This window comes from Fragaria vesca, linkage group LG4, assembly GCF_000184155.1.
Source record: "Fragaria vesca subsp. vesca linkage group LG4, FraVesHawaii_1.0, whole genome shotgun sequence".
NCBI lineage: Eukaryota > Viridiplantae > Streptophyta > Magnoliopsida > Rosales > Rosaceae > Fragaria > Fragaria vesca.
In genome coordinates this window covers 18601656-18628047 of record NC_020494.1, presented here as the reverse complement: position 1 = coordinate 18628047, position 26392 = coordinate 18601656, and the positions used below count along the sequence as shown (strand labels likewise).

General features: G+C 37.2%; 6 protein-coding genes across 6 annotated transcripts; all 6 read left to right on the top strand.

Annotated features, from left to right (window-relative positions):
• The first annotated feature begins 1497 nt into the window (after window positions 1-1497).
• LOC101291918 (jasmonate O-methyltransferase-like) lies at window positions 1498-2816 on the top strand. Its single transcript, XM_004298420.1, has 3 exons — window positions 1498-1572; window positions 1671-2330; window positions 2433-2816. The coding sequence occupies exons 1-3, from the start codon at window positions 1498-1500 to the stop codon at window positions 2814-2816; spliced, it is 1119 nt and encodes a 372-aa protein (XP_004298468.1).
• A 2489-nt stretch (window positions 2817-5305) lies between these two features.
• Window positions 5306-6839, top strand: LOC101301186 (jasmonate O-methyltransferase-like). The gene is made up of 3 exons (XM_004297324.1): window positions 5306-5380; window positions 5506-6180; window positions 6309-6839. Exons 1-3 carry the CDS (start codon window positions 5306-5308, stop codon window positions 6711-6713), a joined length of 1155 nt encoding a protein of 384 aa, XP_004297372.1. The 3' UTR covers window positions 6714-6839.
• A 592-nt stretch (window positions 6840-7431) lies between these two features.
• LOC101300901 (xylose isomerase-like) lies at window positions 7432-14237 on the top strand. Its single transcript, XM_004297323.1, has 21 exons — window positions 7432-7600; window positions 8687-8772; window positions 8893-8997; window positions 9209-9283; window positions 9350-9479; window positions 9581-9672; window positions 9810-9860; window positions 10258-10334; window positions 10414-10468; window positions 10578-10679; window positions 10804-10855; window positions 11023-11068; window positions 11150-11205; window positions 11609-11660; window positions 11796-11875; window positions 12025-12095; window positions 12221-12261; window positions 12374-12473; window positions 12583-12654; window positions 12738-12815; window positions 13858-14237. Exons 2-21 carry the CDS (start codon window positions 8707-8709, stop codon window positions 13891-13893), a joined length of 1437 nt encoding a protein of 478 aa, XP_004297371.1. The 5' UTR covers window positions 7432-7600; window positions 8687-8706; the 3' UTR covers window positions 13894-14237.
• A 446-nt stretch (window positions 14238-14683) lies between these two features.
• Window positions 14684-17400, top strand: LOC101300614 (nudix hydrolase 25-like). The gene is made up of 6 exons (XM_004297322.1): window positions 14684-14877; window positions 15203-15253; window positions 15683-15775; window positions 16251-16345; window positions 16852-16963; window positions 17050-17400. The coding sequence occupies exons 1-6, from the start codon at window positions 14812-14814 to the stop codon at window positions 17152-17154; spliced, it is 522 nt and encodes a 173-aa protein (XP_004297370.1). The 5' UTR covers window positions 14684-14811; the 3' UTR covers window positions 17155-17400.
• Window positions 17401-17835: 435 nt separating this feature from the next.
• Window positions 17836-19541, top strand: LOC101291622. The gene is made up of 3 exons (XM_004298419.1): window positions 17836-18042; window positions 18200-18562; window positions 18843-19541. The coding sequence occupies exons 1-3, from the start codon at window positions 17836-17838 to the stop codon at window positions 19539-19541; spliced, it is 1269 nt and encodes a 422-aa protein (XP_004298467.1).
• Window positions 19542-20289: 748 nt separating this feature from the next.
• On the top strand, window positions 20290-24837 carry LOC101300335 (mitogen-activated protein kinase 12-like). Its single transcript, XM_004297321.1, has 11 exons — window positions 20290-20474; window positions 21326-21734; window positions 21819-21946; window positions 22080-22139; window positions 22680-22829; window positions 22946-23101; window positions 23217-23354; window positions 23458-23531; window positions 23861-23962; window positions 24083-24335; window positions 24498-24837. Exons 1-11 carry the CDS (start codon window positions 20403-20405, stop codon window positions 24546-24548), a joined length of 1593 nt encoding a protein of 530 aa, XP_004297369.1. The 5' UTR covers window positions 20290-20402; the 3' UTR covers window positions 24549-24837.
• Window positions 24838-26392: the final 1555 nt, after the last annotated feature.

Sequence of the window (26392 nt, the reverse complement as noted above, 5' to 3'; positions counted from 1 at the left end):
GTACTTCTGTTTATCTATTTTTGTTCATCAATCAAACCAACTCCGAATACCCTCAAAATTTGTGTGGTAGTCCGCCACTGTGTCTAGTTACTGTGTACTTAATTTCATAATTTTTGGTTGAGTCTAGATTAGCTAATTAATTAGGTTTCTGCTCCTAGGTCGAGTCTGCCAGATTTCTGGTTTACGCGTCTGTTTGTGTTTCTTATGTGTTTAAGTCTTAGCATCACCAATCCTCTGCGGGTAATGACCCCTATTTGCCGTTTACTACATTGATATAATTGATTTGATAATAAGGTATCTTTGTAGGTGCTTTTGCGCCTATCAGGCTCAAATTTCCACACTATTTAGTCTTGTTTCTCAATGCTTCTTCTGCAGATAAGCTGTCAGCCTCGTACCTAAATTATTCCCTGAACTATTTTCTTTTTGGTTTCTTTTTAGTCATGGTGTGCAAGTGCAACTAATTACTAATGTTATATTCCAATAGCACGCCCCAATAGAAACTTCCTTGCCTTAATAATCCAAGAATGACTAGTACCTCCCTCTGAAAACGTTGGCTGATCGATCATCATCATCATGATCAGTCTATATTTCTATAGACAACTTATGTAAGTAGCTCACACCAATCAGCAGAGGGTAGTCTGCCTGTTCTATATAAAAGAGCTCTATATATTGTGTGACGGCATGTGCATGAATTTGTGAAATTAATGCCTGTAATATGAAAAATGGTATCTGACTTTGTGATTATAAAAAATTGGTTGACTTCCAACCACACTTAATCTGATGACAGAAAAGTTAAAGGTAAAATATTTCTCATTTTGTTATGTTCAAAAGTAGAATATGTTCGTTTTGTGCAGGGCTTTCCTCTCCGGCCTCCTCAATATGCAAGCAACTCTGAAGTTCTCAAAAGCACCGAGTTGGCGAAACTGATTTCAAGAAAGAGGCAAAAGAAGTTGAAAGAGGTTTTGCTAATGAAGTTGATTGCTCTAGCTAGCTAGGGACCTTAACACCGGCCTGCAGCAGTGGAAAGCAGGATAGCTTAGTTTTGGAGGATAGCTTAGTTTTGGAGAATCCCGTATACTTCAAGGCTTTAATCTTGTACATACATTCTAAGCTTGAATAATGAATTACTCGTTTCCCACCCAAAATAAATAAATAAATAAATATTTGGTGTACGTACTATTCAGAAAACTACGACTCAAGTAGGGAAATTTCTGCTGTACCGACCGGCATAGCATGCCGGCCGGTTTTCCACCGCACGATCTCCCTCCTACCCCACCCCCCACCCCCACACCCCCTCAAGTAGTAGCTGGAGATTCCTACGTGCAGGATTCCTGACCAAGTTACAGAAAAAATATTGACATTGCAAATAATTAAGCAACGCGAGGAATCTAAGGTGTATACAGTTTATAAAATCTTACGTACCCTCTTATTAGCTACTCCTCTAGAGCCCGCATAGTCCTAACGTACGATCGCCGGCCTGACAAAGTTTGGAGAGGTATGGAGGTGAAGCAAATACTTCACATGAACAAAGGAAATGGCGAGACTAGTTATGCCAAAAACTCCACAGTTCAGGTGCGCATCAATGAATCAATCAGCTTTCTCTCGTTTAATTATCTTCTAACTTCAATTTTGTTCTACATTAATGATGATGTTACTGTTAATTTCTGTAGAGGAAAACATTATCTATTGCCACGCCGATCATTGAAGAAGCAGTGCTACAACTCTTGGGATCCAATGTCATGGGAATAGAGAGCATGGGAATCGCAGATTTGGGCTGCTCATCCGGTCCCAACACCTTACTACTCATCTCGCAGATCATGGATGCAATACATGCTAAACGTAGCAAAGTTACAGAGCTTAGAGTGTCTCTTAATGACCTCTTCAGAAACGACTTCAATTCCATCTTCCTCTCACTCCCTTCCTTCTACAACAAACTGAAGCAAGATTACTATAATAATGGCCGTGATCCCAATCTCTTCATTTCTGCTGTGCCCGGTTCGTTTTACGGTCCATTGTTTCCTAGAAAGAGTATGCACTTTGTTCATTCTTCTTTTAGTGTTCACTGGCTCTCTCAGGTTCCCGATGGCCTAAACAACAAAGGAAAGATTTATGTTTCTAAGACCAGCCCGCAGTGCGTATTAGACGCATACTCCATGCAGTTTCAGAAAGACTTTTCGGTTTTTCTGAGGTCTAGGGCACAAGAAATAGTCGCTGGAGGTCGAATGGTGTTGTCCTTCATGGGAAGGCCATCATCTGACCCAACAGCTGATGAAGGAACTTTCTACCAGTTCGAGCTCTTAGGCCAGGCTTTAATGGCCATGGTTTCCAAAGTAAACTCATTTATCGATTGCTTCTTCTTTCTCTTGTGGATAAAACTTCTCTAGATCCATCAGTTTCTAACTATACACAATTAATTTCTACTGTGATCATAGGGTCTTATAGAAGAGGAGAAGGTCAATTCCTTCAACATACCCTACTATGCTTCATGTGTAGAGGAATTGGAATTGGTGTTAGAAAAAGAAGGGTCTTTCAGCAAGGACCGCCTTGAAGCTTTCGGAGTGGACTGGGATACTGATGGCATTGATCTCGATCTCAACATGCTTGAACGTGATGATCAATTAATAACAAGCAGTGGGCAGCGAATGGCCAATAGCATAAGAGTTGTGACAGAGTCGATGCTCGAATTTCATTTTGGAAAATGGGTAATGGCTGATGTGTTTCATAAATATGCAGAACTCGTTAGCAAGTACTTATCAAATAGGACTACCATACCTAAGTTTAGGGTTTTCGTCATCTCACTCGTTAAGAAAAACTGAATGAATCATGTCTTCTACTCATGTATTTGTGTTCAGTGGATTTATGTTTGATTATCAAGTTTTAATTCATAGTAATTAAATCAAGCTATTGTCTTTCTTGTATAGCATCCGTTATGTATCTCGCGTTCTTATGTTTTCATTTTCTCAAAAAAAGATAAAAACATAAGTACTACTCGACGGTTGATTTGTAATTGAAATTTCTAAATTCTTAGTCTAGGGTTTTCTCAAAAGAAAAAATTTATCGTCTAGGGTAAAATCTCTTGTACTATTTATACGGTAAATTTATCGTCTGGAATTGATACAGATAACGGTAACAAACATATATGAATATGAATCAATTAATAAACAATCTGCAGACTGCTTTTCCACTCTCCCCGTATTGTTGATCTTTTTTATTCATCATAGCATTTGGGTCTACATTCATGGTCATCAGATGCATATATACAACACACAAAAACATATCAAAGTTTACCATTGAAAAATACATATCAAGTTGAAAATTAACAGTTACAAGGCAAATAGTACCACGCAGCGCGCGATAATCATGCATATTTCAATTCCACAACCATGCCAGCTACCTACTTGTTGTCCTTCATGCATTTCACTATGATCACCAGAATGACTGAATGAGCATCAGAGCATGTCTTTTCTTTTGTCGAGAAGTGAGAAACTGTACATATATATACAGCCGGCCGCTAGGCATGCATCCAAACCTCTAAATAAATTTATAACCAAACTGCTTCCAAAAGCTAGCAGTCCAAAATCCTACAACGAATCCCAATGTTGCAGTTGCATAGAATCATTTCGGACCTGTCTTCATCATCTTCAACTGCATCTTCTTTTGGACCCCCATTGTTGATGCCGCGCAATTGATCGCCGATGATCGATGGTCCACACAGTTCCGAGTTGCTGTGATATACATGGCCGGTCTGAGAAAGCTGTTGAATTGGTTGTCTGACGGGACTGGCGTGGCCCAGATATGCAAGTTGTTAAATGACGAATAGCTCAACGATGAATAGGATTTTCGCTGTCGTCGGTGTTGAAGTTATGGTTCCAGACCATATAGATGTGATTCAAATAATCTTCCATCAACGTACTAATGGTTTTCTCAATCAAGGTTTCTTCAATTTTATTGGAAGTTGCATGCATGAAGGCATTACTTACGGTTTCTTAAGCCTTGAAGTTTCTATGTCGAGTGGAATTCATGGAAACAGGCTGCTAGTTCCTTTCAATTTGGTGCGTGTACTGTTAAATGAGCTGCTTTTATTTAACACACCTGTAAGCTGCAGTAGTAGAAGCATCGAATCGAATATAAACTGTTGTAACTGACAATTAAGATCTCTACTGCATTGATGCATGTTGCATTACATAGCTCTAATATTGTACATACATTTTGCACTTATATGTAATTGCTTTAGTTATAGGTAATTGCTCAGAAGTTCTTGTACATATACACGACGTGCAAATTGCAGAACTCTGCTCTTTCATATATACATGGCCTCACAAGTTAGAAGTTTGGGGCTATATGTTGGAAGGTCATTAAAGAGAAAAAAGAATTGGTCACTGACTCTAAAAAATACAACGTATTTGTTCAATTGTAATCAAACTTGTAGAGGCCGGGCAGACCCTAATTAAACCCTAATTCTATACTATTAATGACCAACACTAGTTGGTCACGAGGATGGGTCACCAACCGCGCCCATATTTGTTGTAGTGCATGTTCACATAGCTATTTCTCTTACACACTTTGTTGTTATACATAATTGTACAATTGTGAATTGTCTACATGTATCCTCGATTTTGGAGAAGAATAGATACCACGAAATCATACCATATCTCTATTACTCTATATTATTCCTCTATTCCATGTACGTGGCCTTCAGCATATCGCGTGCTTCTCAACTAATTAAGTGTATTAATTTGATGAGTGGTCATCACGAGTACGTTCATGGAAAGTTAGCTAAATATATAATTGTTTCTAATTGTTTTTATTAGTACGTTCATCACCACTGCTGTAGACAGCTAGCTAAATATATATTTGTTTTTTTTTATTATTAATAACTCGCACACTCTGTATATATATGTAATTATTATTATTTTATTTATTTTTATTAATAATTCACACACCCTACATATGTTTGTGAGATTTGAACTCATGACCTCAAAATTGTTAGATAAACATCTTAACCAATTAAGTCACTGCTCACCGATGAAAAATTAATAACTCATACACACCCTACATATGTCTAATGAGGTTTGAACCTATAATTTTAAAGTTATTAGTTAAACATATTAACTGACCAAATCATGACTCACCGACTATAATTGTTGTTAGTGCGACGATGATGATAAGGTTATGTAGGTCACCGGGGGGTTGGCACTTGGCAGCGGCATTATTATATATAGGTGCTCAATTAACAAGCCTTACCTGGCATGATACAGAAGAAGCGCAGCATTTCGAGCTAGCTAGAGTAGACGCAGAGATCGAGATGGAGGTGGGACAAGTTCTTCATATGAACAAAGGAGATGGCAAAATTAGTTATGCCAGAAACTCCACTGTTCAGGTGATTATCCATCCAGCGTCAGATAATGTGGTGCAAGTTCTTCATATTGGTTTTCTTCATTTTTTTGATCTTCTACATGCCATTAATTACTATAAGTTAACACATGTTTTTAAATATTGCTGTAGAGAAAAACATTATCTATCACGGCGCCGATCATTGAGAAAGCAGTGCTACAACTCTTGGGATCGAATAATATCATGGGATTGGAGAGCATGGGAATAGCGGATTTGGGTTGCTCCTCTGGACCCAACACCTTACTACTAATGTCGCAGATCATGGATGTAATACATGCTAAACGTAGCAAAGTTACAGAGCTTAGAGTGTCTCTTAATGACCTCTATAGCAACGACTTCAACACCATCTTCATGTCACTCCCATCATTCTACAACAAATTGAAGCAAGACCATAATAATGGTCGTGAAACCAATCAACATGTCATGAATCCCTTCATTTCCGCTGTGCCGGGTTCGTTTTACGGTCCATTGTTTCCCAGAAAGAGTATGCACTTTATTCATTCCTCTTTTAGTCTTCACTGGCTCTCTCAGGTACCCCATGGCCTAAACAACAAACGAAATATTTACATTTCTAAGAGCAGCCCGCAGTGTGTATTAGACTCATACTCCATGCAGTTTCAGAAAGACTTTTATGCTTTCCTCAGTTCTAGGGCACAAGAGATAGTTGACGGAGGACGAATGGTATTATCCTTCTTGGGAAGGCCATCGTCTAACCCAACAGCTGATGAGGGCACTTTCTACCTGTTTGAGCTCTTAGCCCACGCATTGATGGCCATGGTTTCCGAAGTAAGACTCATTTCTGGATTGCTTGTTCGAATTATTTCTCTGATGGTTAGGCAAAATTTCTAGATCGATCCTCGATCTTCACTACCCAACTATATTATTTACACATTAATTTCTGTTGTTAATTCTAGGGTCTTATAGAAGAGGAGAAGGTTAATTCCTTCAACCTGCCCTACTATACTTCATGTGAAGAGGAACTGAATCTGATGTTTCAAAAAGAAGGGTCTTTCATCAAGGACCAGCTTGAAGCATTCCAAATTGATTGGGATACTGGCTGTGCTGATGATCTCGATCACAACAACATGCCCAACGCTACATTTGACGATGATCGAACAATAACAAGCAGTGGGCAGCGAGTGGCCAATAACATAAGAGTCGTGGTAGAGTCTATGCTCGAGTCTCATTTTGGGAAAGAGATAATGGATGTCGTATTTCAAAAATATGCTAAGCTCGTAAGCAAGTACTTATCAAGTAGTACTACTATACCCAAGTCCAAGTACACCGTTTTCGTCATTTCACTTGTTAAGAAGAATTGAATCCATCATCAGCATCAGGTTGCACTCTACACATTCTTTGTTAATTCCTGAAACATCCGATTAATTTTGTTTTCTGAATTACTGATCTTGTTTTACTGTGAAACCCTTTAATTATCTCTATATAGTCAATATATACAGTCATTGACTTGTGAAATAAAGAATGTGGCACACACCAATCATGAGTTAGAGGACAGTTCCAACATAATTCGGACATGTACTCTGCGAATGACATGGTTCAGGACTGTGATACGAAAATGAAAGTGATGTTTGAAATTAACTTATATAATGACTTGATTTTTCAACTATATGTGATCATGTAGACCCAGTTTCTTCATTTTTCTTTATGAATAAGAGATCATATTTCTCATGAACAAAAGGAATGTCATTAATTTAAGTTGGGACATAGCTCTTGATCCTCTTTACAAAACTAAAACAAGGCTGGCCATCTAAGCTCTGCATCCTCTGACTATGACACTTGGTCTACCATACTGCACTAAGCCTTCTGCAAATTCTGGCTATTACAAAATCAACGATGTATGGATTATCCTAATCTAATCCAAGTCAATTTGAAATCCTAAATGTAAAATAAGTTGATAACACGTCACGTATATCCCGAGATTATCAGCATTACCAAATTTATCATATCCACGTTATCCTTCCCTCAATTCTATCCTCTTCCACCGTTTTACTTAAATTCTATTCAGTGTTCTATTCAGTGTCGTCCACCTTTGGAAAACAACATCGTACTTCCGTTTTTGCCCCCACACAGTTCTACAAACATGATAACTGATAAACACTAGTGACGTCGACTCCTGCTCCTCTCTTCTTCTCTCTCGTCCTGTCCTGATCGTCGCTCTCCTGATATTGCTTACCACCTCACGCGCTTGGTAAGTTTCTGCATGTATGAGAAACATTCAATCTCATGCTTAAACCATTTGTTTCTATCTCCGTAATCTTTTCTGTTTCTGTTTCTGTGGGCTTTGTATTGATTGGGAATTTGATTTTTGAGAGGTTTTGTTTATGCTTGACTCGATTCTGGGTTTTCATTCGAACCTTCATTCTATCATTAGGAAAGTTATTAAGTAATGGAAGTTTTTGCTTTGAATGAAAATACACGAATTGCCAAACAAGTGTGATGTCGGATCAAGTATTCAAGCTGTAGGGGAAAGTCTATATATGTTTCTCTGTATGATTGAGCTTCTCATCCATAAGTGATTGGTTTTATTTTTTCATTTTTTCTTTTAAATTTGAAGGTGCCTTTCCTGATTGCTGTGATTATCTGTTTTATTGTGTGTGTTTAATCTTATTGTTTGCAGAAGGTTTAAACCAGAAGCCTAAATTTAAAGCTATTATTTCTTTTGGTTTCTTTTGTGAATGATCGGAACAAGGTTAAAATCAGAAGCCTAAATTTTGCAGGAACTTTTTCTTTTGATATTTTCATGTTCATAATGTGGGAAAGTTCAGGCCTTTATGTTGGGTTTCAGTTCAATATTGTCTTCCTAAATGTATCTGAATGCATAAAGTCCTTTTGTTTTGCATCTGTGTTGCTAAATAACCAATTCCTTTTGAGTTTGTAAACATCAGTGCCTTCTGAGTATAAAAGAACATAAAGGCTTACAGAGGAGGAGAATACTAAATGGTTGTGTTTTTTCATTTTGCAACTGATTTTTCCTTTTCAATTGTTTAATGCTGTTGTTTTCTGCTTATGTAGGAGACGCTGAATATTTTCAACGACTAGTATGAAATTTGGGTTGTTTAAAGTTTGGACCTTTTTCTGTTTTTGATGGTTAAAGTTTAAACCTTTTTTGGTTTGATGATGGGTGGTTATCAGTGAGTTGAATAAATAGTGGGTCTGGGTATTACTCATATAATAAGTGTGAGTTTATTAGATGATGCGTGGTGGCTGAACTATTTGTTACCCAAGTGTTTTTTGTTTGATTATATCTAATTGATCAGTGTGTTATGTGTTGCAGAGGATTTGCATAAGACCTTGATGAAAATGAAGGCAGAGAAGATATTGCTGCTGCTTGTTTGTGTCAGCTTCTGGATTTTTGGGGTGGTAAATACTAAATAACCTTCTTTTATGTAAAATGTTTGATTTAGAATGTTAAGTTTCTTTTAGACGTAATTCGAACTTTGTTTCCCCCTAAACTTATCATATGGTTTGTTTTCAATGGAGACTGCTGGTCCCCAGACGTGCCCTGCAGATCTTGAGAGTGATTGCAATGATTCTGGGGAATGGAAAGGGGAATTTTTCCCTGAAATTCCCAAGATTAAATACGAGGTACATATGACTGATTTTCGTTATGATTGCATTGATATATGTTTTACCACTGCAAGATGATACTCATAATTGGTAGTGAGTCCATGGTTGCATCTGTATTTTTATTGGCTTTGGTCGGATAAGTTTTGCAAGTATTGCAGCTCCAAGAAATTTTTCTTTGCAGAACTATTTTCATTTGAATTTTCACCTAATATATCGTTTGATCTTGCAGGGCCCCTCTAGCAAGAACCCCCTTTCATACAAATGGTATAATGCAGAGGAGGAGATTCTAGGAAAGAAAATGAAGGTTGGTAACTCTTTAATATTATTTGAGTTTTCAATGGTTGTTGACTGACTTTTCTGCCAACAATAGGATTGGATGAGGTTTAGTGTTGCATTTTGGCACACATTCCGTGGATCAGGAGCTGATCCATTCGGTGCGCCTACAAAAAATTGGCCTTGGGAGGATGGAACTAACTCTGTGGCTATGGCCAAGAGAAGAAGTGAGTACATCCTCTGTTAACTTTAGGGTTCCTTTATGAACTTTCTCTTTATGTGACATTGTGGCTGAATTATAATTATACATGTGTAACTTACAATGCAGTGAAAGCCAACTTTGAGTTCATAAATAAGCTCGGAGTCGACAGGTGGTGTTTCCATGACAGGGATATTGCTCCGGATGGCAAAACTTTGGAGGTAAATCATTTCTTAAGGTTACTCTTATATGACGGGTTTCAATGGTTAGCCAAAGAAAGCATGATTCATGAAATAGCATTGCTTGTACAAATAGATAAACTTGAAATTGTTGATTTACCTTGTTTTGTTTGTCACAGGAAACTAATAAAAACTTGGATGAAGTGGTGGCCCTTGCCAAGGATCTTCAGGTAAATCTGTACCAGTACACCAGGAAATAAAGTTGTGTGATCAATTTTGGGCAGTAGTTAAATGAAATTTTTCCACGCCTGTTGTTGGTGAAGGTTAAATGGCTTGTTGGTTGTTTGCTGTGTTTCATATACTTATAGTCTCTCCATCGTATTTAGCTCATGTTTATAGGTTGTTTGTTCTATAAAGGGAGCTATTCATTGTACTCGAAAGTATCTGTTATTATCTCATTTATCTGTCTACTCAGTCATCTGAATAGTGAAGAAACTAAAGTATAACAAACCTCTCATTCGTAGTTGATCATATTCATGGTCTTTGACATCTCACTACAGCTAGCTTTTTTCGGATGTATAAGAAGCCATCTCTGCCTCATTTAAATGCTTCATTATGTGGTTGCAGGGAGCCAAAATTCGACCTTTGTGGGGCACAGCTCAGCTGTTTATGCATCCTCGCTACATGCACGGTGGTGCCACTAGGTGGTGGTCTTGTCAATTATTGACTGTACTCTATCTATGGAATTATTTTATCCACTGACAATCTGTAAATGCTTTACAGCTCTGAACTAGGTGTGTATGCATATGCTGCTGCTCAAGTTAAGAAAGCTATTGAGGTGGGTTTGCCATTTTGGTGCATGTATATGCATTAATTTGTTGCATTATTCTGATCTATACTGTTGCCACCTATTTGAAATGCGCTTTGCTAATTTACACATATTTCAGGTTACACATTATTTAGGTGGTGAAAATTATGTGTTTTGGGGTGGCCGTGAGGGTTATCAGAGTCTCCTAAATACTGACATGGGACGAGAGCTTGATCATCTGGTATGTTTGTTTTCTGATATTTTAAAATTATATCTGGAACTATTTGACACACTATCTTTGTTTGTTGTCTTTATTATAATCCTGTACGGTTTCTGAGCATGAGTTATTGGTGGAATATTGACAGGCAAGGTTTCTTGAAGCTGCTGTTGCTTACAAGAAGAAAATTGGATTTAATGGTATATTGACTTATTTCAATGTATTCAGTGTAATAGATAGTTGTGTAAAAGTTGACTCTTATCATACACTGTAATTAGCATCTGTGATTGGTTTGTTTTTCTGTATTTATTCCAAATCTTTAGGGAGCTAATTTTTTTGTTTTGTTTTGTCCTGTTGTGCAATTCAGGAACATTATTGATTGAACCAAAGCCTCAAGAACCTACTAAACACCAGTATGTTTTTCAATAGATTAGTTAGAGATATGGACTTTATGTTTACCTATTCATATCCCTTACCTGTGGCATGATTTATAGGTATGACTGGGATGCTGCAACAACAGCAAATTTCCTTCGAAAATATGGTCTTTTAGGTAATCCATGTCCTCTCTAATCATTTTCCCACCCTATGAAGATACATCTTTCATTATTTGTTTACTTTCTTACTTTACAGTTGTTGGTTGAGATCCGACTTTGGCTACGAGTAAATGATGCTCTGAAGTATCATGTGTATAATAAATATTTTAAATTTAATTTTTTACATCTGTTGGATACATCTTTATCCTTTCTTCTCTCTCTCTCTCTCTCTCCCTCTTTTCTATCCTCTCAGAACATTTTAATTCTAATCTTACTCTAAAACTACATTCCTTTTATATAAACATAACAAATTTTCATCATGTCATATTCTTGTCATTGGAAAGTGGAAACATATCTGCTATTTTATCTACTCGTAACTTAAAGAAATCTTCAGCCTTGTCTCTTCATTTCCTTTTGTAGGAGAATTTAAACTTAACATTGAGTGCAACCATGCCACTCTATCTGGTCACAGGTACATCCAGTTTTTCATCTTACCACTTGAGCTTACGTAGAATAAATTGTACTTCACATGTCAATTTATCATTGTTCCGCTACATAATAAAATGTGAACCCTTCTGCAAATGTGTGACTCTTATGTACTGTGCAGCTGTCATCATGAGCTCGAAACTGCAAGACTCAATGGTTTACTGGGAAACATTGATGCAAACACTGGAGATCCTCAAATTGGTATTTGCCGGCTTTAGTTTTCTAACATATGTCCATGTGTCATGTGTGTGTGTGTGTGTACATTAGTGTATGTATGTGTGTGTGTATATATAGATATATATAAACTGTTCCAAGAATGAAATATGTAAAGACAGAGTCTATTGTCACAGGATGGGATACAGATGAGTTTCTCACAGACATTGCAGAGGCAACTCGAGTTATGCTCACTGTGGTAAAAAATGTACGTCCTTGAAATGCATTTGTTTTGTAGTTATAAGATTTATAAGTTTGATGTAACATGAAATTTCATATTAGCCAATAACTTTAAAGTTGCTGAGCTATCTTTCGTTTGCCGCCTTGTAACAGGGAGGACTGGCACCAGGAGGTTTTAACTTTGATGCAAAATTGTCAGTACATGTGTTTCCATTTGGTTTTTATTTCCAAATATATATTATGTTTCAAGGTGAAAGTTTAGATTCCTTTTCTAATGTTTGTTTTTTGTAATTCCACAACTTTTAGACGGAGAGAAAGCACAGATGTTGAGGATTTGTTCGTTGCTCATATTAGTGGAATGGATACGCTGGCACGTGGACTTCATAATGTTGCCAAGCTTATTGAGGTACTGTGGTTGTCTATGTGTGTTTATTTGTATAATATATCCTGTAATTTTTTTAACTGTCCTATGAATATCTGTTTCCATATAAATAATCTTTTTTCTCTAATTCAAGGACGGTTCTCTTGCTGAGCTTGTTCGCAAACGATATGAGAGTTTCGATACAGAAGTTGGGGCCCAGATAGAGGTAAAGAAATTAAATTATTGTGTTTGATGTCTTGGTTTTGAATGGATTAGATGGCTAATGCATGGTATGCTCCTTTTACACAGGCTGGTAAGGGTGATTTTGAATATCTTGAGAAGAAGGCCATGGAATGGGGTGAACCAAAAGTTCCTTCTGCCAAGCAGGTAATTTGAAACATTTATTTTTGTTAAATTGTGTGTGTACATAAGTGTGTGTATTTATATATATGTGCATAAGTCTATACATGTGTGTATGTATGTATCTGTATGTGTGCAAATGGTCAGTCTTAGTATAGATGCTGCGGGTGCAAATCATTAGAATATTTTTTTATTGAAGAAAAAAAAGAAAGAAAAGAAACAAGAGCTGAACAAAAAGTCTAAAATGACTGCTATCTCAAGCTCTGTGTATTCTACTAACATACATAATTTCAAAATGTGAAGCCTAGTGAGCACTGTCTGAAATAAATTGGCGAATGATGATTGAAAAGTCTCGAGTGAAAATCGAAAAAAAATTTATGGATGAATGAAAAGTCTTAAGAGAAAAGTTACTAAGAAGTTATTTTGCAAATCTTCATGTTATATCTTCATTCATGCACCTGACAGGGCAGTCTAGCGTGGATATGGTTGTTGTTTTTTTTGTTGAAGTTTTTTACTTGAAATAGTATCAGTTGAACTCAAGTTGCAACCAACATCTTGTGAGACTATTTACTTGGGCAATCCCTTTCCATGTCCAGAAAAAAAAAAACCATGGATGCTTGAGCATGCTTGACTTAATTCTGATAGATCTTTTGTTTGCCGAATTTCTGAATAGTCTATGTTTAACATAAAGAATCTTTCCTTGTATATGACTTCATGTGGTTGTGCACAAGTCCCTTATCATCATTCTCAAAAGTTGAGCATGCATTTGTTTTCCGAATTTGTGAATAGTTTCTATGTTTAACATAAATAATCTTTCCTTGTATAACTTCATGTGCTTGTGCACAAGTCCCTTGTCATCATTCTCAAAAGTAGAGCATGCATTTGAAACCTTATTTGTGGGGAACATATTCTTGGTTCGATAATTATCTTGGTGCATTTTCAAACCTGTAAATTATGCATAAAATAGATTCGTATTCAAGCTACCAATATGTAGAGTGTTCTAGCTTGTTTTGTTTGATGCAACCTATATGCTTACCCTGGCCTATACTCATTATGCTCTTTGTTGCAGGAACTTGCGGAGAGACTTTTCCAATTCGCTTTGTAGACATGCAAACTAAGAATGAATAGCAGCCAAGACACTATTTTGTTTTGGTAAAAATAAGGGAGTCCTTGTAACAGTTTAAAGGAACAAGGTAGTCCTTGTAACAGCTTAGAGGTGCTATTTGGTTAGATCAGGAAGGTATATAATGCTCATCTCGTGGTCATGTCATTGAGATGAGTTTTTTCATGTTTATATATGGTTTATCAAGTTCTAGGGATCAAGCATGCTTTACCTTTGCAGTTTGATTATGTTTTATCAGTCAGAAGACCAACCAATTACCATGTTTGGTCGGATAACAATCAGTTTTACGAAACGTAAATTTCAAGTGCCTGTCTTTGCATTCGCATAAGCATACATTTTCCATCAACACCAACCGTTACATACTCTTTCCTTATGAATGATGACCATAGTGTATGATGCTACTGCCTCGTAGCAACTACCATTTGGAATCCAAAAAGAACTCCCAATTTGGGCTTCATTATATTATAACCCAAAGAAAGCCCAACATAATTGGGCTTAGTTGAAAAATGAGCCTCCTATAGTTTATTGATAGACTACAGCTTGGTTGAGAGTTAAATAATAACTAACAAAAAGATGTGATGATGATGATGATGATGATGATGATGTTGAATAAGATAAACAAGAGTGCACTTAAGCTTTCTCCAAAAGTCAACGTCCCTCTTCGCCCACTACTTTATGTTACCTTTGTTTGTCCTTTAGCCCCTTTAGCTCTGTCATGGTCAACGTCACTAATTCCCACAAAGCCATCTAATTCTTTTTTATAGTGAGAGGGAGGGTGTTTCTGATTTTGTGAGGGCAGCATTCTTATTTACTCTCTCTCGTCTATTCTTTTTCTTCTCAAAGTCTGAGCCAGCAGAGAAAGCAATCTCAAAGCAGAGAGAGACTCAGAAAGAGACAGCAATGGAAGATCTCCCACCTGGTTACCGTCCCAACGTCGGCGTTTGTCTCATTAACTCAGATAACCTGGTCATCTTCTTCTTCTTCTCTTCTTTTCTTGCTTTCAAGTTCATTCTATTCTTGGCTTTGTCTTTTGCTGCTTAGATTTCTCTCTTCTGTTTTGCTGTGAACTTGCTGTTGTGTTACTATTACTGTTATGCTAAAAGATTGATCATTGGCAATTTTCAGATAGCTATATACCATACTGTTTCATGTAATCTTTGCTTTCTTGGACTCTTTGAACTTCGTTTTAATCGGAGTTGTGAGCAGCTCTCAAGTTATGAATATATATATATATATATTTTATGTTGTGAGTTTGGAGTCAAATTATAACTGTGGTGGGAATTTGGTGCAGGTTTTTGTTGGATCAAGATTGAATGTTCCCGGAGCATGGCAGATGCCTCAGGTAACTAACTCTCTGAGATTAATTGCTTAGGGTGAGATTAAGTTAATCACTGAAGTCTAAAGTCTAAAGTCTAAAGTCTAAAGTCTAGACCTTTTCCTTGTTTACTGAATTCAGTTTAGATAGTTACTGCCTAACTGGTGTTCCTAATTGTGTGTTTCAAACACTTGAATCGATGACAACAGAGTCACTTTACTTGAATCGTAGACTATAGAGCAAATTAAAGTGATCTTGGTTGTAGTACTGCATGTTACAGAATCTAAAACTTTTGCTTTGTTGGCTAAACTTTCTCTGCAATTGTTTGCTTTGTTAATGTCTCTGAGAGAGGGTCTCAGTTTTTCTGCTTTTGTCGAGTTCTTTGAGTTAGGCACTTAGTCTTAGTTGTGTGTAAATTTTGGTATAGATTTATTTATTTTTGATCTTCAATCTCAGGGCGGTATTGAAGATGGTGAAGAACCCAAATCAGCAGCTATTAGGGAACTACGAGAAGAGACTGGGGTAGTGTCTGCTGAAATTATAGCCGAGGTTTGTTTACAGAATTCAGTACCATCAGTGTTACAATGAATGTAAATGTGCAGGCTTATTTATGAAAGTGATGTCATGACATGACATGATTTCATTCTGAGAAGCTGTAATCGTTTGGGAATAGTATTGGATAATATAACCGTTCATGTGTAAAGAAAAAAGATTCATGTCCCAGAGAATGGGGAGGATGCTAGGGAAAATGATAAAGATGGACCGGCAAGATTCATTCTTTAGACTAACCATTAGGTTGTTGTGGTAGAAAGTAGGCATCTTCGACATTGATTATAAGTAATAGATTCCGTAGTGTTAAAACACCCTGGTTGTAGAATTTGTGTCTAGAACTAGTTCCTTGGATAGAATTCAAAGCATTTTTAACTTATATTCAAAATATGTTGCGTCCCCAGTTGGATAAGTATACAGCACTGAAGTACCATATCAGTTGGTGTACTTATGATTGAGGTTAATGTATTGACAGGTTCCGAATTGGTTGACATATGACTTCCCACCTGCCGTGAAGACCAAAGTTAATCGCCTTTGGGGAGGTGAATGGCATGGGCAAGCACAAAAATGGCATGTAGTTCTTCCTTCACATACACACACTTTATTTAAGACCTGCCTTCTAAAGCTTGCAACTTGTCTGTCAAAACTCCTTTCTCAGCTTCTGCGTGAACTATAACAATAAGTGTCTGCTGCCAACTTTCAGTCCTTCCCTTACGAAACAAGTTCTCCATAATTGTTGTTAAGTTATTATGTTCTTAAGTTTCTTCGGATCATGTTACTGAGGATCTGTAATCCATGATTCTTGATTTCTCAATATATTTGGCTCTGGCTATCTACCTCGTTTGAATTCTCAGTGCATGGGATATGATCACAAATGCTTTGAGTCACATCTAATGACCTATGAAACATGAATTACCTTTCTGTGTTATGATCAGGCTTCCTCTCTCTGTGAAATTATGAACAAATTAAACTTGTTTGATGCTATTCCTTTGTTTTTTTCATTGTGTAACTACATCTTTAGGACATATGCATACAGAAGTATTTGTTGCCTGACAATGAATTTGGGACATGAACAGGTTTCTTATGAGATTCACAAAGGATGAGAGTGAGATCAACTTAGATACTGGGGAAGCTGATGCAGAGTTTGCAGAGTGGAAATGGGCGAGCCCTGAAGAAGTTATCGAGCAGGTACTGCCCAACATTGTCTTCTAGTTAATCAAGTTCATCATTATGTTTATGAAACATACTTATATATGTGAGATGACTAATTACAGGCAGCGGACTACAAGAGGCCAACATATGAGGAAGTTATGAAGACCTTCAAACCTTATTTGGACGGAAACACTTTATCTGCAAAATGTAAATCAACAAAATGGTGAATCTTGTGGGTGTGATTGTGTAGTTAGAAGTCCATCTTATTAACTCATTTTACCTGAAACTTGGATAAAGTAAAGTAGGACTCTTGCTTTTGTACATGAGAATGAGAGAACTTCAAGTTAGATCTTTGCATTGTTGTTGGTATTTTGTAACAATAAAGTCTTTGTGGAATGACATATTTGCTCCAATCTCCAGCGGGTTTTGCCTAGAATGGCGATTGCAGAATGCAGTGTATCAAAGCTTAATGGAAAAAATGCCAACAGGTTTTCTTGTCCTTTGAATCCATTGTAATCTCATATCGTTGGAAAAACTTGATCTTCTGCTCATATTTTGGCTTGGACTACAACTTCAAAGGTAATGGATATTGGTACTCCACCACAGGAGGACTAAGATATGTGTTCTGTTTCGTCATCTGACTTCCTCAGAATGATCTTCAGATGAGGAGAGAGGGGTCTTATTTATTTCCTTTTTACTGTTTAACTTTTTAACCTGGTAAAGTCCTATTGCTAAAAGATTCTCATGACAAAGATTTGGTCATATAGTTCTAGTTTCGAAACAGAACGAGTTAAACCCTAGTTGGAAACAAAAAAAACCAACAACTGAAGAACCCACAACAATAATCATCCATCCCGTTCGAAGAAGTGAACGGGAGTGGTCACTCAGTGGACTGAAGAATCTCCGTAATGGCAATCCCAAAACCTCAGCAACCCCTTCAGCTTTGTCCTCAAAACCTCGAACAACAGAGGCAAGAACGCATAATGTGCAAGCTAAGAGACGCCGTTTTGGCACGTGCGGGGGCTGCCAGAGCCACCAACGTCGCCGTCGTTGAACGCCGCATCCAGCAGCTCATCCCTAGTTTCTACACTCCCTCTCATCCTCCTTATGCCTTGGTAATATCAACAACTCTAAAGCACTGTTACTTTTTTTTTTTTTTCGTAAACACATTTCTTCAAAAGTACCATTCTTGTAACGTGATCTAATTTTAAGATTAACTTTGTGAAATAAGTGATTGGCTTAATGTGATATATTTTTTTGGTGGGAATGTAGATGATACAGAGGGCAATAGAGGAGTTGAATGAGGAAGGAGGGGTGAGTGGGGTTAACATATCAGAATTTATCAAAAAGGAATATGAGGATTTGCCATGGGCGCATGAGGGTATGTTGAGGCTTCATTTGAAGAAGCAATGTGAGATGGGGGTGCTTGTGTTGGATGGTGGGAGGTACAATTTTAATTTGGTTAAGGATGGTGATGATGTGGGTTCTGTTGATGTTGAGACAGTATCGAGGAGGAAAAGGCGGCCGGGGAAGGGTAGAAGAGGCCGGGATAGATGGCGTGGCAGGGAAGAAGGGAAGCTGAATAATGAAGCATTTGAAGAAGAGGAAATTGAAGGAGGAGAAGGCCAGAATGAGGTACCACTCTTTGTGATTCTCGTATGCCTTTCTTTTACATTCTTGTTTCCCTAATGTAGTAAATTTTGTTGTAACATGTTAGTGTCGTTGTTCTGACTTTCACTTTGATCTTTGAACAATGCTGCTCGGATATGAATATTAGTTTTGCTGGTTTGTGTCTTGATTTTTCTTTTGCATTGATTTGTGGCTACATGCATCTTGTTGCTTTCATTGTTAGCAGGTATGTATGTTAGTGCTGATAGCATCAGTCCTTGTGTGTGTAATTTTTTTGACAATGCAGAGGCCAAGCATGGATGAGGTGGAGAAGGCAGTACTAGCATATGTAAAATTGCATAACCAGGGAGAAGCAAAGAAAGATGAGATGATACGGAAACCTATTCAAGCAGAGGTGGGTGAAGATGAAGTAGTAAAACACAATAATCAAAGAGAAGAACAACAGAGTGGAGAGGAGCCACAATCTCAGCGACAAACAGCAGGCAAAGAAAAACGGCGTCCAGGGAGACCTAAAGCTAATAAAGTTATGGCATTGGTGCCCTATGTTCCTGAGGAGCAGCCACCAAGGCGTCGAGGGAGATCAAAAGCTAAAAATGATATGGATTTAGGTACGAATGCTGAATTACCGTGTGATGTTGAACCTCTTAATGAGAAGCAGCCTCAGAGGCATCGAGGGAAGTCTAGAGCTATATATGATACGGAGGCAAGTACTACTAGTGAAGTACCTTGTGCTCTTGAAAATCCACACGCTGAGCAGCCACTGAAGCGACGAAGCCCTGGGAGACCTCCTAAACCAAAGCCACATACAGAAACCACCCTGACAGTTCTATCAAGCTCAGATATTCAGCATCACTCTAAGCCTAAGCAACAGCAGCCCCCAAACCAAGCAACTAACATGAGGTTCTCTAAACCGAAGCGAGGCAGAGGAAATCTCGAACCCTCAGAAACTGATATGCTGCAGCTGCAATCACACAGTCGAGAATGAGAAACTGAGTGTCAGGTCTGCTTTAGTAGATTCTAGTTCATTCTTTTCACTTTGCAATAAGGTATTAGAGATGTGTACTCTACCAGGAAGATCACAGTTTAGGTATAAAACGCCGAATGATTTTTGATGTTTTCTTGAAAATAAATGTTACATTACTCTTCTGATTCAAGATGTTCATCACAGAAACAAAACCTTTCTCACTAATTTTCTATCCTACACAAATACACAATAGCCAACAATGCAGTGAAGAATTTGGAGCATTAAAATTAGCAATGTCTGCAAGAGATGCAAGACCTTATGATATATTATACTTCACATTTTTCCAATCTGAATCACGCTCTAATAGTCTGACACGACATAGCCAAATCATGTCTAGTGTGACATAATTCTGAAACAGCTTGGCAGATGTCTGTTTATACTCTTTAATAATCTACTACATCTAGCATCTTAATCGGATAGTAATAGTAATAATTAATAAATTAATTACACGATAATTATAATTAGTAACCCACAACAGATATCTACAAACTCATTGATTACTTTATTTCCAAACCGATATAGATTAATAGCAACAGAAACCCAAAACCAAACCAAACAAGTCTAAACGCTTAAAACAGGGGGGACTTCACAGAGTCAAACTGTTCTTCTTCACCTCTACAGAGGTTTCAACTTTTTCGACATTCTCTTTTGAAACACTTTACCTCAGATGAAATGGACGGCCTGATTCGCTGGTTTCAACGCATCTCCACTTCTACATCTTCATCTTCTACCTCCTCCCCCGATCACCACCATAACGCCACCGTCGCAAACGACCAGTGGTCGGAGGAGGATGAAGAGTTGACGATCACGGTGGACCTTGACATGAGTGGACTGAAACCCATCAAGGTTCCGATACGAACCAATCATAAACTCGTCTCTACGGACCATCATAAGGTCAGCCTCATCTTACACACTGTGTAACTCATCGAGTTTATATTTTTATTTTTATTTTTTTTTCTGTGTTGTAATCTGGTATTGTGATAAGATAAGGTCCGCATTTTGAGGAGTGTGAGGTTGTCTTTTGTGAAATGAATATATATATATATATGTATGGCCTTCTCTACAATCCTTCCTTACCTCTTCATTATCCCATATTGCCTTTAATTTAAGTTTTTGACTTTATGGTGGTGATCACAGTTTGTTCTGTTGACAAGTTCAAATCTGCACTGCTGGATATCTATATATACATACTTGTATACATACATATGTGATCGGTTGGTTCATGTATTGAATCAGATCCTACGCGTTTTTTCTTTTTCTTTTTTGGGTTCTGGGTTGGTTGGAGGTATCTCAGAGCTGAAAAGGGTCAGGCTACTCTTATATTCTGGGTGGTCTGATTCTTATACTTGCCAACTTTTTCTTTTTCTTTTTCTTTTTTCTTGTTAAAGGTAAGTTATTTGTGTTCTACTTTGTTTAGATTCGTTCCTATCATTTGCAAGCTAGAATTTTAAAGTATGTGAAAGTACAGAACTTTTCTGTGTCTTACTTGTTTATACAGGTTAAATTCTTTGTAAATTGCTGTTTAGGATTAATGAACGATTTGCAAATTGATGTGAGATATTTCTTGTACTGATTTATAATTTCTTTATAAAGGGTCTACCTTTTTAGTCCTTGTTCTTCTGTTGGTTTTTGGTCTTTACACTCAATTATTCTGGTGATTCTCACTTAGAGGTTATCAGTTCAAGTGTGCACTTTTCAATCTGTTTTCGTCTTATGGATTACTGATTATAAGTTCTGCAATTCAGAATATGCTTGACAACGAGTTTTTCACCGAATACGGTGAGGCTAGTCAATATGAGATACAAGAAGTGATTGGCAAAGGTAGCTATGGTGTTGTTGCATCTGCAGTTGATACTCACACTGGTGAGAAGGTGGCTATTAAGAAAATCAATGATGTCTTTGAGCATGTCTCTGATGCCACTCGCATTTTGAGAGAGATTAAGCTCCTTCGGCTACTGCACCACCCTGATATTGTGGACATAAAGCATATAATGCTACCCCCTTGTAGACGAGAGTTCAAGGATATATATGTTGTATTTGAGTTGATGGAATCTGATCTTCATCAAGTTATAAGGGCAAACGATGATCTCACTCCTGAGCATTATCAGTTTTTCCTGTACCAGCTTCTTCGAGCTCTCAAGTATATACATACAGGTTTGACCTCCATTTTGCAGTACCATTGTATTTCCTTTGGTTTAGCATATTACGTGTCTCTGATGATTGTCTTTTCTTTTGCAGGAAATGTTTTCCATCGAGATTTAAAGCCAAAGAATATACTTGCTAATGCAGACTGCAAACTGAAAATCTGTGACTTTGGTCTTGCTCGTCCATCATTTAGTGATGCCCCATCAACTGTCTTTTGGACTGTATGTGTTTGTTGAACTTTGTTCTATGGAAAGGAAAAGTTGTGAATTGAAATGTTGCCATCATTATCTTTTTAAGCTTCCTTATCTAATGCTATTTGTTAATGCTTACTTTTTTGTTTCACATTTTTCAAAGGATTATGTGGCGACTCGATGGTACCGTGCTCCTGAACTGTGTGGTTCCTTTTTCTCCAAGGTAATTATGTGAAAAGTTTAGCTGCCTTTTCTTGTTGGCATGAGGATATATCGTGGTGTTGTTGCTTAATAAGGTATCTCCTAAATATGTTTATTAGATTGAATGTAATGGTATTTACCGTGTAATCTCAAATGTTGGATACATTCATATAGAGCCACTTAAGGAGTTGGTTGACAACTATTCTTAGTAGGTTATATTTTGAATTGTTCCTACAGTTTCTATCTGTCGTTAACTTATTAGGGGAGTGGGGTATTGTCGTATTTTCTACATATGATAAATTCAGGTGCCTGAATAATACCAGTTATTAACATTTGTGTAAGCAACATTGCCTCTTCCATCTAATAGAAGACTTGTCTATTAAATTATGTTCTATATGGTAGAGTACATGTCTAGTTTTCTGTAATGAACTTTTCTTTTAGTTCTGTTTGTTAGTGTCACCGGACAATGTGTACTCTACTTGTCAGCAACACCGAATCATTTTATATCATATAATTTGTATTTGGGAATCTAGTTAATCATTTTGTAACATCTATTTTGCAGTACACTCCTGCTATTGATATTTGGAGCATAGGGTGTATATTTGCAGAAATGCTAACAGGAAAACCATTGTTTCCTGGGAAAAATGTTGTACATCAATTGGATCTCATTACTGATTTACTTGGCACTCCTTCTACTGAATCTATTGCAAGGGTTTGTTGCCTTTTTCTATCTATAAGAATATTGTTCCAAAGCTTTTTCAATGTTTTCCTTTTGGACTTGCATAAGCTCTTGATCACCAACAAAGTAGGATCATCTTTATGTTGCAGATTCGGAACGAAAAGGCCAGAAGATATTTAAGTAACATGAAGAAAAAGAAACCAACTCCTCTCTCACAAAAAATGCCTAATGCTGATCCATTGGCTCTTCGTTTACTTGAGCGTTTACTTGCATTTGATCCTAGAGATCGTATTTCTGCTGAAGAGGTAACAATTTAGTGAAAGAACTGTGTGCCATAGTCAAAAGCTGCATTTTTTTTTTTTACATTATTAATCTTCGTATATTTGTATTTTCTAATAAAGGTTATTGCTTTCTTTACAGGCATTATCAGACCCATATTTTTATGGATTGGCAAACAAGGACAATGAACCATCTAAGCAACCCATTTCAAAGCTCGAGTTTGATTTTGAAAAGAGGAAACTAACAAAAGATGATGTTAGAGAGCTAATTTATAGAGAGGTATGACTACAGTGAATGATACTCTCTTAGGTGAAATTATTCTTTGCTTCTTGTTTATTGGTAATTTCTTCCTTACCATCTACTCATGGTCTAAAGCATTCAGATATTAGAGTATCATCCGAAGATGCTACATGACTATCTTGAAGGTTCAGATAATATTGGCTTCATGTATCCAAGGTCAGCATTTATTACCAGAACTAACTGTGTTGATGATGGAAGTGCAATGTATATGCTTATGATTGTGTGGCTTTATTTGTGGCCATTCTTCTTGTGAGGATGGAACTCTTTCATCCTTCTAGTTTGTTCCTCAGTTCCAACTTTTAACAATAATTCCCTGCTTCTTAAAATTGTCAAGCGAGACCAATTAGTTGATGTCTGCCTCAACTTTCACGTCTGTGAGTGAGGATTCATTCATGGAATCAAATCTTGAATTCTTTTCCTTTTAGGTTCAAACTTCTTGTCTGAGATCAAAACATATTAAAGTAAATAGTTTTTCTGTGTATCAGTGGTGTTGATCGATTTAGACGACAGTTTGCACATCTTGAGGAACAGTTTGGTAAAGGCGACAGAAGCACTGCACTGCAAAGGAAGCATGCTTCATTACCTAGGTACTTCTGAACAAATTACTGTAGTATTTTTTCTTTTTCTTTTTATCAATGCTATTTAGCTTTTTTCATTTATCATATTTTTTGTATGATCGATATGATTTTTGCCGTTCTTTTCTATAGAGAACGAGTTTGCATGGATGAGGGTACGGAACAAAATGGCAATTCTAAAAAGAGCACCACACTCTCAGCAGGTCGTGCGGCTATACAGAGTCCTCCAAAGTCCCAGAGGTTTGAAGTAACAGACTCTGTTGGTGAAAATGAATCAACTATACAAAATGGCCTTAATAAGCGGCAGTATAGTCCTCATAGCCTGGTGAAGAGTGATAGCATGAGTGCTTCTCAGTGTGTCGTTGTAAAAGGAAAGTACCTCGAGGTAAGTTTTGTCGAGTCATTAGTCAACTTAGATGCCTGTTGGTTGTTAACAGTTTTCTTTAGTATGCCAAGTCCATTATCATCATGATAAACTGTTTCTGTGCTTAAATCTCTGAAATAAATCTACAACTATTAAGTGATCTGTGCTTGTATACCCTGGCAGAAGGACAGAATTGCAGCGCAAAAGAAAGAGATGATTAATGTGGTGTCATAGAAGATTGCCGCAGTAGCTGCAGCACCATACCTATGGTAATCTGGTATTATCTGATAAGATGGGCTATCCATCTGGGGATGACATAAATATGCATGTTCACTGGGACCATAACCTCCCTATTGTCTCTTATTAATTCATAACATTTAGCAACCTCTGGAATTTCTTTGTGTTGTCAATGGCGAGAAGTAAAATGTCATAGACTCTTTATAGAACCTATATTAAGCTTAATCTCGTAGTTCTGAGGACCAATATATTATTACTGATTTATAGATAATCCTATAATTCTGCTAGTTTATTTCTTCCCTTTCCCAGGGGCACAACTGCTCAGATCACTTTATTCGGAAATTTTACTAGCTGATGCTACTCCCAAAAATGAAATCCTGACTGAATTTTGTTTACACTGCCCACTGAATGGATGCACAATAACAAATAAAAGATCGCAACAATGGATCTTCACTGTAAATTGGTCTGAAACTACAAAACTGGCTAGTGGCCATAGATTATGAGGGCAGCAAAACACATCATCTAGCAATGTACTCATTCAAAATAGGTGATACTAATATACTGAGCTCGACGAAAGAGGGATACAAACTGGATTACATGAAGTTTGTTCATCAATTGGAATCTGTGACTTGATCCAGGCTTGGCTTCAGATTTACTTTGAACGTTACCACTGGCAGTGAAGGTCATAGAGATACTGGTATAAGGTATCTCTAGCCAGTTCCATCAGTTTTCCAAGAGATTCAAGATGTGCCATGTATTGCTGCAAAAATGACAGTAAAAATGCACAAGAGCAACCTGAAGCAAACTACTTTCTGTAATCCAACCTAATAAAAGAATGTCTGATCATAATCTGTATGGAATTGTCAGAGTAATCTGTGAGGCAAGGACGCATAATCGATTTGACAAACATCATTACTATTTCTTTTAGAATGTTGAGGGAGAGCAAATGTGTTAATTTCTTCTTAGTTGGATGCCTCTGTCAAGCTAAGATAATACACCCCCAAATAATTCTTAGAGCCATTGTTTTAGGTAACAAATTGCAGACATGAATCTATCGCAGGCAGGAAAATAAGATAACACAGAACTCCAAATAAGTTGGATGCCTCTGTTATGCCGCTAAGCTAATACCTCCAAATAAGTTGGATGCCTCTGTGTATACCTCCAAATAACCAATTGTTGACAGGAAAATAAGACTATACAAGGGTATTGGGTGAATTTGCCAATGTCGTGTTGACTTACATTCTTCTCATACCGACATCGGGAACCTCAATTTTTAAAGAAAATGAGGTATTGCCCCTCATTTTCAAGTTTCACCAAATTCGAGCCAAAACCTCTTGCTATAGCAAACGAGTTTCTGGTTAGTTTCACATTTTTTAGACCTTCGGCTTTTTTTCGTTTGGGTATGCTTATAGACACTATGCTTATAGACACCTCTTAACATCTTTTAAACCATTCTAGCATAAAAAATTCATGGCATTTATTGTTTTACTCAAGATCAGGCTTTCATTGACTCACGTGCATCGTGTATCGTAAATTTATTGAAACTGTTATTTTCAGGGGTATTGGGTGAATTTGCCAAGCTCGTGTTGCATTCTATTCTTTTCATTCTGACATTGGGAACCTCAATTTTAAAAGAAAATAAGGTATTCTGTCACACCCCAACTTGAGGAGAGGTCTAACCTCGAATTAAGGCGTGAATCACACTCTAATTACAGACAGTTTAATATCCATAATTAAAATGAGATAGATATCGTAATATGACGTAAGAAACAACAACTTTCGTACCTTTATTTAGATTACAAGCCTTATAAGAAGGCACTTAAAACACACATGCTTAAAGC

Excerpts from the sequence above, each read along its gene's own strand:
- LOC101300614 (XM_004297322.1), top strand. The coding sequence starts at position 14,812 with ATGGAAGATCTCCCACCTGGTTACCGTCCCAACGTCGGCGTTTGTCTC. Across the intron at positions 14,878-15,202 it reads TCATTAACTCAGATAACCTG|GTTTTTGTTGGATCAAGATT; the intron begins GTCATCTTCTTC and ends AATTTGGTGCAG. Across the intron at positions 15,776-16,250 it reads CTGCTGAAATTATAGCCGAG|GTTCCGAATTGGTTGACATA; the intron begins GTTTGTTTACAG and ends ATGTATTGACAG.
- LOC101300901 (XM_004297323.1), top strand. The coding sequence starts at position 8,707 with ATGAAAATGAAGGCAGAGAAGATATTGCTGCTGCTTGTTTGTGTCAGC. Across the intron at positions 8,998-9,208 it reads TTCCCAAGATTAAATACGAG|GGCCCCTCTAGCAAGAACCC; the intron begins GTACATATGACT and ends TTGATCTTGCAG. Across the intron at positions 11,069-11,149 it reads CAAGAACCTACTAAACACCA|GTATGACTGGGATGCTGCAA; the intron begins GTATGTTTTTCA and ends CATGATTTATAG.
- LOC101291622 (XM_004298419.1), top strand. The coding sequence starts at position 17,836 with ATGGCAATCCCAAAACCTCAGCAACCCCTTCAGCTTTGTCCTCAAAAC. Across the intron at positions 18,043-18,199 it reads CTCATCCTCCTTATGCCTTG|ATGATACAGAGGGCAATAGA; the intron begins GTAATATCAACA and ends GTGGGAATGTAG. Across the intron at positions 18,563-18,842 it reads GAGGAGAAGGCCAGAATGAG|AGGCCAAGCATGGATGAGGT; the intron begins GTACCACTCTTT and ends TTGACAATGCAG.
- LOC101291918 (XM_004298420.1), top strand. The coding sequence starts at position 1,498 with ATGGAGGTGAAGCAAATACTTCACATGAACAAAGGAAATGGCGAGACT. Across the intron at positions 1,573-1,670 it reads CCAAAAACTCCACAGTTCAG|AGGAAAACATTATCTATTGC; the intron begins GTGCGCATCAAT and ends TAATTTCTGTAG. Across the intron at positions 2,331-2,432 it reads TAATGGCCATGGTTTCCAAA|GGTCTTATAGAAGAGGAGAA; the intron begins GTAAACTCATTT and ends CTGTGATCATAG.
- LOC101301186 (XM_004297324.1), top strand. The coding sequence starts at position 5,306 with ATGGAGGTGGGACAAGTTCTTCATATGAACAAAGGAGATGGCAAAATT. Across the intron at positions 5,381-5,505 it reads CCAGAAACTCCACTGTTCAG|AGAAAAACATTATCTATCAC; the intron begins GTGATTATCCAT and ends ATATTGCTGTAG. Across the intron at positions 6,181-6,308 it reads TGATGGCCATGGTTTCCGAA|GGTCTTATAGAAGAGGAGAA; the intron begins GTAAGACTCATT and ends TGTTAATTCTAG.
- LOC101300335 (XM_004297321.1), top strand. The coding sequence starts at position 20,403 with ATGAGTGGACTGAAACCCATCAAGGTTCCGATACGAACCAATCATAAA. Across the intron at positions 21,947-22,079 it reads CATCAACTGTCTTTTGGACT|GATTATGTGGCGACTCGATG; the intron begins GTATGTGTTTGT and ends CATTTTTCAAAG. Across the intron at positions 22,140-22,679 it reads GTGGTTCCTTTTTCTCCAAG|TACACTCCTGCTATTGATAT; the intron begins GTAATTATGTGA and ends TCTATTTTGCAG.